We start from the raw sequence: 13,742 nt of genomic DNA on the forward strand, positions 1-13,742 counted from the left end.
ATGTCATCATTTCCAAACCATGGGTGTCAGCTCCAGGCGCACACAATTTCAGCCTGAACATAGTAGATCAGGACTCTTCTGTTACCCAAGGTTTGCTTAGAACCCTTGCCCACCACCAGGATGCTGGGTACAGTCTTCCATGAGTGCAGTTGTATGCAAGGTGGGGAATGAGCGGACAGGATGGGAACGTATGCAGTTACACTGACCAGAGATGATAGTTCGGAGGCAGCAGGCAGAGGTGGCAGAAACGGCCACAGTCCACTGCATGATTTGCACGACGCTCTCAGTAATAGCATTATTGAGATGTTAGTGAAAAGTATAACAGAGAAAAATGAGAAATGACTTCCAAGTGTCAGCTCTGTTTAACTGAATAGAAGAATATCATGGCAGCACAGATTGGGATTATCAGATTCATTCTGTATGTATTATGGTCTATTTATTAGCCATCTAAGTGGATATGCCAAGTAAACAGAGGCCATGGATGTGTGTCTTCTTCTGGGTAGACACACAACATATTATTGGCTCCTAATTCTTCTGGAGCGAAGGCTCCATTGGATCTGGGACTTTGCCTGTTTTGTTCACTGCTGTATATCCAGTACCTAGGTGTAAAGTTTTACCAGGAAGATAAAGGATGAATAAGAGAGTTGTTCAGTAAAGAAAGGAGGGTGATGTTTGAGAAAGGAAACTCACTTGCCTGGCAGTTACTAAGGAGAAATTTGCAAGGCATTGTACAAGCTACATTCCCTACACAGATCTATCTAAAACGAGAAGACATGCTAGTATGATGGTGGCGCACGCCTTTAATCTCAGCATTTGAGAGGCAGCAGCAGGTGGATCTCTGAGTTCGAGGCCAGCCTGGTCTATATTGTGAGTTCCAGGACAGCCAGGGCTACAAAGAGAAACACTGTTTTGAAAAACAAAACAACAAAACAAAAAAAAAAAGGGGGGGGGGAGAAAAAAAGAAAAGACACCCACAAAGCTTCTGTAAACTTTTATTTTCTGTTTAATGGGCCATTGTCAACACAGGCCCTTAGCTTCTGAATTATTTCTACAAACTTGTTGGAAATGTGGTAAAGGTAGAAATTAGTACTGTTTGCTCGAATAAATCATTACCAGCCCATAAACAAAATGCACACTGAAGCTTGTGTATTCAGACCTACGATGTTCTGAATAAAAAAATACATTTTATATATAAAAACAAAGCATCTTTTAAAACATAATGGTCTAATAAACAAAACTGTTGTATCTATGTCTTACCCTAGGCATGTATAGGTGTGTGATACCCAGTGACACACTTGACCACTAACACACGGGGGTGGGGTGGGGTAAGTAAGTATTTCTCAGCCCTGAAACTCAAGCAACTGCAACTTGATGCATTTTTAAATTTTGATTTTGATACTTGATTCATTTTTAATTGTATTAAAATATGCAAAAATTAAAATAGCTAGTTTTCCACCAATTATCTGACAGAAACTCCAGGTGGCATGTCAAGTGCACTAGAGCTGGGGGTTAGACCAAAATAATACTGTTCTGGGGTTGTGGCTCCATAGTAGAACGCTTGCCAGAGCAAACAGTAAAAACCACAACCACAAACACACAAACAAAGAACACCCAAGGGAATAAAGAGAAGAGTATAATACTTCTGAGTGTAGGACTCTTGGCTCCGGCAGGGGCCAGGTTCTGACAGGGCATCCTGCTTCCTCAGTTCATCCGACTGAACAATCCCTCCTTAGTCACTTCCCTTGAATGGCGCCTCCCAGGTTTGTGATGGTAACTAAGTTGCAAGTATGAAAGCCTTGAGCTTCTCATGTGGAAGAACTGACCAAAGTGGGCTGTGTAATGAATGGTCACCTAGAGTCCGCTCCCAACATGTGTTTTGGCACAAACACAAGGCATTCTAAGATTACACCAAATCTCTACGTACCATAAAACACACACACACACACACACACACACACACACACACACACACACAAACACACACACACTCCATAGAGATAACTGCAGAAAATCTGGCTAAAAGAAATGTACAATTATTTATATATTTATATACACACAAAATAAAAGATATTTGTCGTTCTCACAGTCTGTAAACATCTGGGAAATGCCCAGTAGAGTTACCATAGGTCCTTTGAAATAGTGACCACTGAGGACTTGGGGACGGGATGAAAATTTAAGTCTGTGTCACCATCAGAGAGGAGCAAAGAGCTAAAGGCTCATGGCAGGTGTAACCATGTGTCACTTTGGCCACTTTGAAACTGTTTCCTGTCCTGAAGAAGGAATGAGCAGGAGAGCAGCCAGTCATCCAGGAGAAGAAACTGAGAGCACAGGAGGAAACGAGCCTTCTACATGTGCTACTACTGTAGAACGTGTAGAAAATGTCCCTAGAAACGCTTCAGATGTGGGGCTGGAGATCTCAGCTGCTTCAGTGACACATCTGAGCTGCAGGACATGGCTTCACATTAGAAACGCTGGGCTTATGAAAAATAGAACCATCTGACCTACGTATTTTATTAGTTATTATTATTTGGAGGCAAGTACCTACTTAGTGCAGACACTCTCTCCCTCACGACCCCTGCCTCAGCCTCAGGATGTTAGGAGCAGGAAGCATGTGGCATGTGCCATCTTACCCAGCTCCCAAGGATCATTATTGTTTTAAATTTAACATAAAATATGCTCAAGCCAGATGTGAAGGCACATATCCTTAATCCCAGCACTTGGGAGGCAGAAGCAGGACGAACTCTGTGAGTTCAAGGCCAGCCTGATTTATAAAGCAAGTTTCAGGACAGCCAGGGCTACATAGAAAAACCCTGTCTTGAAAAACAGAACCAACCAAACAACAACATAAAAAGTACAGGTAGGTTCCTAGACACGCTTTGGCTAACAGCTATGAAGCCGCTCTGGTGGCGACTGGTCTGTGTCTGTGGTGGCTTTGGAAATCCCATGTTCCAAGTAAAACACACAGAAACATAACCTAGCTCCTCACCAGATGCCCCCCTTCTATCCTCTGCCTCTTCTTTTCAAAGGGCAGGTAAAGAAGATGAAACAATTATTTCTAGGGTTCCACGCAGTTATGAAACACCAACGCTGAGTGACATTTCCCAGAGCACTGTAACCTCACAATGTGTTTGGCTGTTAAAAAAATAAAAGAATCTTGTCCCAACTTTTAAGCCCTCTCGGTGTGTTTGTGTTTTGGGAGAATCTTATGCAGCCCCAGCTTTTCTGAACCGTGTAGATGAGGCTAACCTTGAATACTTGATCATCTTTCCTCACCCCTCCAACTCTAGGATTATAGGCATGGGACCTCAAACTCAACATAATTTCTCAACTTGTAGGTTTCGATCCCTCTGGGAGTTGAATGACCCTTTCAGGGCAGAATGTCAGAAATATCAGATAAATAGAGCAGTTCCTAACATTAGCAAAATTAGTTATGATATAACAACAAACATATTTTATGGGCGGGGTCTCTGGAACATGAGGGACTGTGTTAAGGGATCGCAGCGTTGGGAAGGTGAGTACCACGGCTCTAGAATTTTAGGATGAACACTTCCCACTGGCTGCATGGAAGCTGGTCATGAACCTGCAAACTCTGTCATGCAAAGATGGCAGATATGTGGTTTCCTTGGACGATCTCCTCCCTCAGCTCTCCTAATTTTCAAGTGTTGGAAATGAAGTCGGTACTCGGGAAAGACCCATTGGCTGCGGCTGAACTGGTCCGCGAGCTGTTGGGAGGGCGGGGGAGCTTTGCTTTCCTTAGGCTGGACTGAGAAAAGGAGCAGGGGAGAGCCCCGGGAAGGCTTTGGGGGGCCCGCTGCTGTGAGGCCGTTTCCGGCAGAGGTTAGTTCATGCTGTCCTTGTGGCTGCTCCTCTCCGTGTTGTGGTTGTTCTGCTCCTGGTTCTTCCACTGGACACTTGTTCCGTTCATGGGGACCGAGGTCATGAGGCTTTTGGATTGGTGACAACAGCAGCAGAGGCATGACTGTGGGTGGGAAAGAGAGAGTGCGTGTGTAAATTACCCAGTCAGCCATTCCGAGTCATACATGAAAGGTGTGCCCTCCAGTGAGGGGTGCCCACGGACACCCAGAGCTTGTCATAGCCAGGCAGGGACGAGGAGCAAAGGTCTTTTGCTTTTCATTTTGGTTGTGTTCCTCATGTTTAAGAGGAGGGACTCTTCCAGCTAGTTAAGTGTCGTGGAGAACTGCTTCTTCATCAATGAATTCCTTACTAGGTGCTTGGTACCTGTCAGTACCTCAGCTGACCCTCACTACAGCCCCGGTTGTGGGTGCTGCGGACACCTTGTTATGAAGGGCCATAGCAAGGCCCAAGGATAGGAAGAGCGGAATATAAATTAGAAGCAAGGGCTCTCAAGACTGGATTCTTTCCCTTGGCCACCATTCCCTTGGGGGAGTGTTTAATTTATGAGGAGTTTTAGCAGGGATGTTCTCTTGCCCTCTAATTAATATATAAAGTAACCAGCAAGTGATATCAAGTGCAGCATATGAAATACACTGGTTAAGACCTTCGTGTGAGTGAAGCCATTTAAGTTCCAGCTCTTTATGGTTTATAACCTTTCCAAGGAGATCCCAGGGCCATGAAACTCTACTATCAACTGTCACCTTCTCTGCTTAGATCATGGTTTCTGTGAGGGCAGTTACTGTATTTTCCTTTTCAGTCTTACCCAGTAGCCCACTCATATTGTTTGCATGTCTGTCTGTCTGTCTATCTCTCTATCAGCTATCTATATATCTACTTATCTAGTATGTATGTATGTATGTATGTATGTATGTATGTATGTATCATCAGCTATCTAAATATCTATCTACTCACCCATTCACCCACCCACCCATCCATCCATCTATCATTCCTCTGCCTGTCCTTTGTCTGTCTGTCTATCCATCCATCCACACTGAATTCTACTCACCGAATGGTTACTTGGTTCATCAATGTTTACAGTGAGGTGACTGAGGGAGCTGGAGGGGCACTGCTCACCAGATGCTGAGCTGGGCTGTCAGCTAAGGTGGTCTGCTTCTAGGACCTGCTCCCCTGACCTCTACTCCATTCCGCTTAAAATGTAGCGTGAGCTAAAGTCCAATATCTTGGTCCAAGATAACACAATGCAGTAAACATTAGGGCTGTGCTAAAGTCATCCCAGAACTAGAAAGTGAGACGTCGGTAAGACGCAGGAGTCCTAAAGGCATTGTCGACGTGTCTGGAGAGAGCGTTGGAACAAGAAAGCTGAGCACAAGTGAAATCACAGTGGTACAGGTGCCCAGAGCAGTGAGTGTTTCCTGCTCCAGGGAAAGACTTTTATCTCACATGCATGAGTGTTTGCCTGTGTGTGCACCAAGAGTGTGCCTGGGGTCTAAGGAAGCCAGAAGAGGGCACTGAATCCTCGGGAACTGTAGTTACAGATGGCTCAAAGACACCACATGAATGCTGGGAATGGAACCGGAGTTCTCTGTAACTGCTGGGCCACCCCCCCTCTCTCTGGAAAGGTTGTTAACTGCTGTCAGTGAGAGCGTTCTCAGCCCCAGAGCTGACTTCTGCCTGAGACCGACTAAAGTCTAAGACAGCGATTTGGCTTTCTGTACTTAGGATACATGGTGCTTATATTTGAGTCTTCTATTTGAAGAGAGGCAGTAAACTGGATGCAATAAATTCAGTCCTTTTAGCGTTAACCTCTGAAATAGATACTTCTCTTCTGCTCTGATGCAGTCTTGACCTTTTTAGGTAACAAACAGTGATTTTCACTTCTTGAATGAAAAGGAGGGTGCCTAATCAAAGAAGTAAAATAACTTCTACTTGTCTGTGCCTGTTTGCTATGGAGTACCTTGATCTGGTTCACACACACACTAACACACACACACAGACACACACATCGAGGGGGGGAGCTCTTGCAAAAACAGTCTTACCTGAAAACAATTTTTGAACTTCTTGCTCACAAAATACAGCGCTATTGGGTTTATGCAAGAATTCATGGTTGCCAGGTTAATGCCGATGTAATCCATGAGCAGCAGGAAGCTGGAGCAAAAGAAAACACTGTCGTTAGAACACGTTGCTTTAGAATTTGCCGAGTGTCATTTACCTCAGACCAGCATTTCTCCTGCCTGGAAGCAATGTCTTATGGGTAGCATAAGGTTTATAAGAAGCACTGCGGGGTTAGTGGAAGCCCGTGTGCACCGCCTCAGGAAGGAAGCGACAAGGTCACAGACAAGACACACAAGCTTTGGAATCAGCAATAGGCGGTGTCAGTTAAAAAGATGTAATTAAGTCTACAGTTTTAAGTTTCAGAGTTTATGAATGTAAAAAGCCGTGGAACTAGTTTCTTAGTGGAACAGGCACCGTGAATCGTACCTGAGCAGTTCACACCGGTTCTTATCCATCTCGTCATACACGGTTTTCTTCAGAATGCGGCTCAAGTGAAGAGGGAACCAGCACAGGGCGAAGATGACAACCAAGCAGAAGACGGTCTTCGCCACTTCTCGACGCTGTGCAAACAAGGATAAAGGTCAGTGCTATTGCCTGCTGGGACAGTAACTCACGAGGAGGGAAGAGAGAGTGGCCTTCCTAAGACGTCACTTTTGAAGACAGAGTGCAGCTGTCTCATGGGGGAGTCATTAACCATGCTCTGGGTAGTTCCAGCTTTGAGATGCCCTAAGGACAACGGTAGAAGTCTATGCCAGGAGGGAAGCAGAACTGGCCCAAGTTATCAGTGGTTGTGTCTAAGCCTGGGGACGTGTGTTTGTGAGTCTAAGCATGTGGGTATGTGTGTTTTCAGGAGTAGTTAAGTGTTGAGTATTAGGTAACTGGCCTGAGTGATGGCTCGTACCCAAGGAGACTGAACACAGCAAGAACGCCAAGTGCATAGAAAAAGCAACCTGTTTCCCTCATTTTTGATTTTGAAGTTATTGTTGAAAATGTGTTGCCTTTATTTACTACTTACTAATTGCATCTGAGACAGGGTCTTGCTCTGTTGCCCAGGCTGGTCTTGAACTCCTGTGCCTAAGAGATCCCTTTGCACCAGTCTCTCTTCTGTTTAGATTATAGGCATATGCCACTATGGTGGGTTGAGTTTGAGACTAAATTTAGAATTCCTTTTTTAGTGATGTGTAGTTTTCGAAGATCTGCTGTTTGTAAACAGAAAGATAAGGACAGGGGTGTCCAGCGTTTGTGGCCAGAGGCACTTGAACATGTCGGCAAACAACCAGCTCCCACTGAAGCCTCACCAGCCCCCAAGTCTACGCATGGCCTGAACAGCCAGAGGCTAGGAATTCTCTGTCTGTAATGGGCGTCAACCAATGTCAAAACTGACCAGAAACAGGTTGAAGAAATAATTCTGGAAAATGATGGTTCAATCCAAGGCATCTAACATTAAGTTCAAAAAGCCTACAACAAACCCTTCCAGTTCATCCCTTCCCCAAGATTCTGTTATCCTAAACTGCTGCAGAAGCCCAGAGACCTGGAGCCCTTAGTCTTCCAGAGGCCTTCAGACCATCAGGGGTACGGTGCCAGAGACACATCTGGAGGAGAGACATAAAGTGTGAAGTGTTCCAATTTGTAGGACTTTGGGCTTCATAATGCTGTTCTTTTTTTTTTTTTTTTGAGACAAGGTTTCACTCTTTATTCTTGGCTGGCCTGGGGTTCACTATGTAGACCAAGCTGGCCCCAAACTCATAGAGATCCATCTACAACTGGCCTTCAAGAGTTAATTTTGCACCTTAAGTATTTGCCTGAAATTCATGCCTGAACAAAGCCAGGCTAAAGCTTCTCAAAGCAAACACTACTGTCAATCAAAGGTAATTGCTACCATTTGTGACACATTAGAACTTACAGGGGACACATACACACATCACTTCCTCGGTCTCACAACAGCACTGATTCATGTATTATTACGGCTGGCTTGCAGATGAGGGGCTGAGGAAGTCAGCAGAGTTGGGCCATGCTAATGTGTGCCCATGTGTGGGAATTACACAGACTGGCTGTGGGGGCTCCATGGACTGCTAATGCTGCCTGTGGGTGGGATCAAATGTTTGTGTGTACCTCCCTGTTGATACCAAGAACTTCCATGCACTCTTACTGTAACTCTATGAATCAACATAAAGTAGCTGTTTGCTGACTGTCTGCTAGGAACTGGACACTAGGTAGCCTACGTGCCCTTGGCAATCTACCAATATATTACTATACACTTAGGAGAAACTGGAAGCTTAGAGACATGATGTGGTCTGCCCAAGGTCACATGACTAAGAAGTGGAAGAGTGAGGTTTTGTCTTCTAAAGCCCCGAAGTACATATAACTGTTCTAGCTGCTCCTAAAAGATACATTTGCTCCCACTGGCGTGCTCAAATTCCTCCTAATATTTTAGGCCTCCAGGATTTTACTCCTTTTTGCTGTTTTTAGTTAAATTTCCTATCACAATTCTTATTTGAGATGCTCCTCAGATCAAGTGGACATCTGTTGTCCTTCTCCTGACTGCCTGGTGTCCATTCCATGTTCTCTCATGGCTCTTTCCCCTCCAACTGAAGCAGTTTTGCCCTCTGCTTTTCCACCAGATAGCACACATCTTCTTTCCCCCATATCCATGACAGATTCATTTCCTGTGTGCCCTGGCTGTGTGCTGTACGGGGGTGTATTGTATGGCTGTGTGCTGTGTGACTGTGTGCTGTACGGGGGTGTATTGTATGGCTGTGTGCTGTGTGACTGTGTGCTGTACGGGGGTGTATTGTATGGCTGTGTGCTGTGTGACTGTGTGCTGTACGGGGGTGTATTGTATGGCTGTGTGCTGTGTGACTGTGTGCTGTACGGGGGTGTATTGTATGGCTGTGTGCTGTGTGACTGTGTGCTGTACGGGGGTGTATTGCTGTGTGGCTTTGTGCTGTGTGACTGTGTGCTGTACGGGGGTGTATTGTATGGCTGTGTGCTGTGTGACTGTGTGCTGTACGGGAGTGTATTGTATGGCTGTGTGCTGTGTGACTGTGTGCTGTACGGGGGTGTGCTGTATGACTGTGTGCTGTATGGGGGTGTATTGTATGGTTGTGTGCTGTGTGGCTGTGTGCTGTGTGACTGTGTGCTGTATGGCTGTGTGCTGTGTGACTGTGTGCTGTACGGGGGTATGCTGTGTGACTGTGTGCTGTATGGGGGTGTATTGTATGGTTGTGTGCTGTGTGGCTGTGTGCTGTGTGACTGTGTGCTGTATGGCTATGTGCTGTGTGACTGTGTGCTGTACGAGGGTGTGCTGTGTGACTGTGTGCTGTATGGTTGTGTGCTGTGTGACTGTGTGCTGTATGGCTGTGTGCTGTGTGACTGTGTGCTGTATGGCTGTGTGCTGTGTGACTGTGTGCTGTACGGGGGTGTGCTGTGTGACTGTGTGCTGTATGGTTGTGTGCTGTGTGACTGTGTGCTGTACGGGGGTGTGCTGTGTGACTCTGTGCTGTATGGGGGTGTATTGTATGGTTGTGTGCTGTACGGGGGTGTGCTGTGTGACTGTGTGCTGTATGGTTGTGTGCTGTGTGACTGTGTGCTGTATGGCTGTGTACCCTGGCTTCCAGGGCTGCACTGTATTGTTTAATTGCTTGCATTTGTATTTTATTCTGTGACTAGACTTTAGACCCCACGAAGGAAGATGGCCACATGCATCTTTCTGTTCTGGCACAGCCCAGGAACATCTACCACATATGCTCAATACACTCTTGGCAAAATAACCAAAAGTTAGCTATCTTCAAGCCCAGCCTCCCCGGGGCCATCTGGTTTACAGGCAGGAGCCCACTTCCCCAAAGGAATTCCTAAGGCTATATAAAGCAACAGCTTCAAGAGAACATTTTTATTTTTAGAAAATCAGGGTAAATTTGTTATATCCAACATGGTCTTGATGAGGGACCCTAAGGGTGTTTACAGCCCCATGCCCTCCTTACAGCTTCCCCTTCCCACTGAGGGCTTCTGCAGTCCCACACCCTCCAGAAAGAAGTGCTTCAACCTTATCTAGGCAGCCCCTGGAATGTAGAGCAAGGGCCTTGATATACAGCCCAGGTGCCAGGCAGCACTTCCTCCCAGGGAGAAGTGTCTCATCCTTATCTGGTGGCAGCCCCTGGAATGTAGGGCATAGATCCTGAGATGCAACCCACATTGGCAGAAGCCAATCGATTTAAAAGTCAGCTAAACTTTTAACCACCAATGCTCTCAGGCCTGGTCACCATCGTTGTAGCCCACCTGTTACTAAGTGCATAAAAACTGTACTGAAGGAGGCCTTGGGGTGGCCTCTCCTCTGGATGTCGGCCATCCCAGTGCACTGGACTAATAAACCTCTTGCTTTTGCATTGATCTTAGATTTCTCATCTCTCATCAAGGGAATCTCCAAGTAGCTAAGTCTATTCCAGTCTTACATTTGGTGCATTGTCCAGGAAGCTCCCTGAAGGGAAGCAAGAGGCCAGTGAGTGGAGGACACAAACCTGGGGTCAGAATACTGTGGTTGTTTGTCTTGTCTGGTTGTCTTTCTCCTGTTCTCAGTTTTGGGTAGCTCATGAGTGTCTGTAAGGCTTAGAGAGCCTTTGGCCTGGTGCAGTCAAAATGTGGCTGGCAGACGTGCCTTAAAATGGTGACCATGGGGAGTCTGAAGGACACTTCAGGTCCCCCTTTCTTGGTATCAGAGTGAGTTGGTCGAATTACCTGATTACCTGGTTTATCTGTAATCTGGTTGGTTGTGCAGTCTGTTTGCTGTTTGTCTTTGTCTCTCTGTGATCTTGGACTTGGACTGATGTTATTTTTGGACACAGGACATTTTCTACCCTGTTAAAATCTAGTTAACCACTGGAGCAAAGTTAGGGAAAGAGGAGAAAACTTGCTGGCACTCCCTTGTAGTGTAGGCTCCCTCCCTCCTTCCCTTATTGAGGCTGCACAGCTGCAGCCCCTGCCTGGTTCCCTGTATGAAGAACAGTTTGAAGAGTAGGTCTGGCCCTGCCCCTTGTGTTCTACTAGGGGCTCTGTCTGTGAGCCTTGCTCAGCCCAGCCTCAGGGGGTGTGGGGGGGAGCAGCTTTGACCCTTGTTATAAACACTGTGTGCCTTTGATTGTGGTTTTGTTTGGGCCCCTCTACTGTTACAAGATCACGGTAGTTCAGGTATTTCCCTTCCCCGCCCCCCACCACGGAGGGGAGGGACAGTGCTGGCCCAAAGCCAGAATCCCTGGTTTGGGGTTTCCAGCTGCCTCAACTGCCTCTGTGTGTGTGTGCACCCCATGCCTGTCACATTCTTAAGGCTTACTTGCTTGCCTGGTGTCACAGGCCTAAATCTGCCCTGTCACAGTCTCAAACACAACACAGCTTTTTATTCTTTTTTTCCCCCTGTCATTGCAGATTATTAAAATGTCATCTGGGCTGAACCTCTACCCCTGGCTTGGTGCAGAAAGCAGAGCTAATTTCCTTCACCAAAGCCTTGGAACTTGGGGCCAGCAAGATCATCTGCACAGGAAGCAGGTATACCTTTGCCACAGCCTACATTCATGAGGCTACATACCAAGAGAGAGGACTGCTTATGTCAGAGGGGAAAACTATACTTCCTAGAGAAGACTCCCTTGGCCAAATACACAAATGCATTTAGGGGATAAGAAGCTCATCTGAGCAGTCAAGGGATCTAGGGTATACGTAATAGACATTCATTATTTATTTATTTATTTATTTATTTATTTATTTATTTATTTTGCCAGAGAGACAGTGGAACAGTGTAAGGTATGTCAGCAAGCAAATGCATATGTAGCCAAGAGCAGACGGGGCAAGAGATCTAAGAGAAAACAACCTGGGGTATGTTGGGAGACCGATTTCACAGAAGTTAAGTGGGAAAATATGCTAACAAACACCTCCTAGTGTTTGTAGATACCTTCTCTGGATAGATTGAGACTCTCCCCACCAAGCAGAAAACAACTACTGTGGGAGCCAAGAAGATATTAGAAAAAAAATTTCCTGAGGTTCAGAGTGCTCAAGGTAATTGGATCAGACAACGATCCTGCTTTTGTTTCTAAGGTAAGTCAGGGATTGCAAAGATATTGGGTACTAATTAGAAGCTTCATTGCTCATACCATCCCCAGAGCTCAGGGTGGGTAGAGAGAACCTAAAAGAGAACTTAACTAAATTGACCCTGGAGACTGGTCATGACTGGGTGGTGCTCCTTCCCCTGGCCCTGTTCTGAGCCCGGTCCATTCCTTATCATTTTAAACTGACCACTTTTGTAATCCTGTTTGGTACTTCAACTCCCTTGGCATCCACTGTAACCTACCTAGAGGTGTCCCAATTCATTGATAGGAACTTCTTGAGGCTCCAAGCCTTTCAGTGTATACAACATGAGATTTGGTCCAAATTGTCTGCTTTAGATGCTCCAGGAATGCTAGAAACCTCTCACTGCAGGCTGGTGACTGGGTCTACTTCCAGAGGCATTGGACACAGTAGCTGGAACCCTGGTGGAAGGAACCCTTCCTGGTGCTAACTACTGCCCATAGCCCTCAAGTTGGATGGCATTGCAGCCCAGATACACTCGTCCCATGTGAAACCTGCAGACTCTCCACTCACCAGGGTCTCTCATTGCCCTCATGTGCCTTTCCATCAACCCAAACTGTGGTTTTAACTGAAACTGGAGATGAGGTTGCCTCCCTTATGGCCTCCAAACACCTCAATACCTGGTGGCCCAACCTCACTTTTGACCCATACCAGCTGGTGGCAGGACTTGACTCTTGGGACACCCCTCTGTGGGAATGCCACTGGTAATCCCATAGTAATCAGATTCACTCAGAAAGGTAAAGAAACAACAAGATGGCTAAAGAGAAAAACTTGGGGACTCAGTTGTACAAATTGTGGTATGATGGCCAAGGTGAGATGAGAGAGAGAGAGAGAGAGAGAGAGAGAGAGAGAGAGAGAGAGAGAGAGAGAACAGAGGAGAGAGAACAGAGTCAGGGCTGGTTTGAGTTTTGGTTTAATTCCTCCCCTTGCTAGGACCCTTAATTGTTCTGCTATTGTTGACCTTTGGACCCTACATATTGAACAAGCTTATAGCCTTCATAAAAGAGAAAATTGGTGCAGTATAGCTGATGCTCCTGTGCAAACAAAATGAGACCCTGAGGACAGGACCTAAAGAATATGAGTTAGTTTTCAAAGACCCCTGAGTGTGAATCCAAGATTGGATCTTGTAAAAAAAAACAAAACAAAAAACAAACAAACAAACAAACAAAAAAAAAAAAAACCCAAAAACAAGGGGTGGGGGAATGAGCACTTTTACAGTTCTACACCCTCCTTATAGCTTCCCTCTCCTACTGAGGGTCTTACAGCTCCTCCCTTCCACTAAGGGCTTTTGTAGTCTCACATCCTTCAGGAAGGAGTGCTTCAACCTTATCTGGCAGCTCATGGAATGTAGAGCATAGATTCTGAGATGCAACTGAAGGAGGGCTTGGGGTTGCCTCTTCTCTGAATATAGGCCACCCTAGTGCACTGGACTAATAAACTTCTTGCTTTTGCATTGATCTTGGATCTCTCATCTCATTCAATGGAGTCTCCAAGTAACTAAATCTCTTCGAGTCTTACATTGTGTAGTTCAATGACAGAGAGGTTCTGAGAGATGTGTAGCTTGACATTTTTAACACTGTGCAAACACCATGTACACTAATCCACATTGTTGGATGATACTATCTATTTCTTCGTAGGCTGTGTGGTCTAGCCTATCGCTCCTAGAATGCACATCTGCACAACATAGTACTATACTGCATACTGTA

General features: G+C 45.8%; 1 protein-coding gene across 1 annotated transcript in view; it reads right to left on the bottom strand.

Moving 5' to 3' along the window:
• Positions 1-3,643: 3,643 nt before the first annotated feature.
• Positions 3,644-13,742, bottom strand: part of EDNRA (endothelin receptor type A) — a 54,339-nt gene continuing 44,240 nt past the window's right edge. The window contains exons 6-8 of the mRNA XM_080937011.1: positions 6,355-6,488; positions 5,913-6,021; positions 3,644-3,979 (exon numbers count right to left, since the gene is read on the bottom strand). Coding sequence (XP_080793137.1) covers positions 3,839-3,979; positions 5,913-6,021; positions 6,355-6,488 — 384 coding nt within the window. The 3' untranslated portion in view covers positions 3,644-3,838. The remainder of the gene's footprint in view (positions 3,980-5,912; positions 6,022-6,354; positions 6,489-13,742) is intronic.

This window comes from Micromys minutus, assembly GCF_963924665.1.
Source record: "Micromys minutus genome assembly, chromosome: 24".
Taxonomy (NCBI): domain Eukaryota; kingdom Metazoa; phylum Chordata; class Mammalia; order Rodentia; family Muridae; genus Micromys; species Micromys minutus.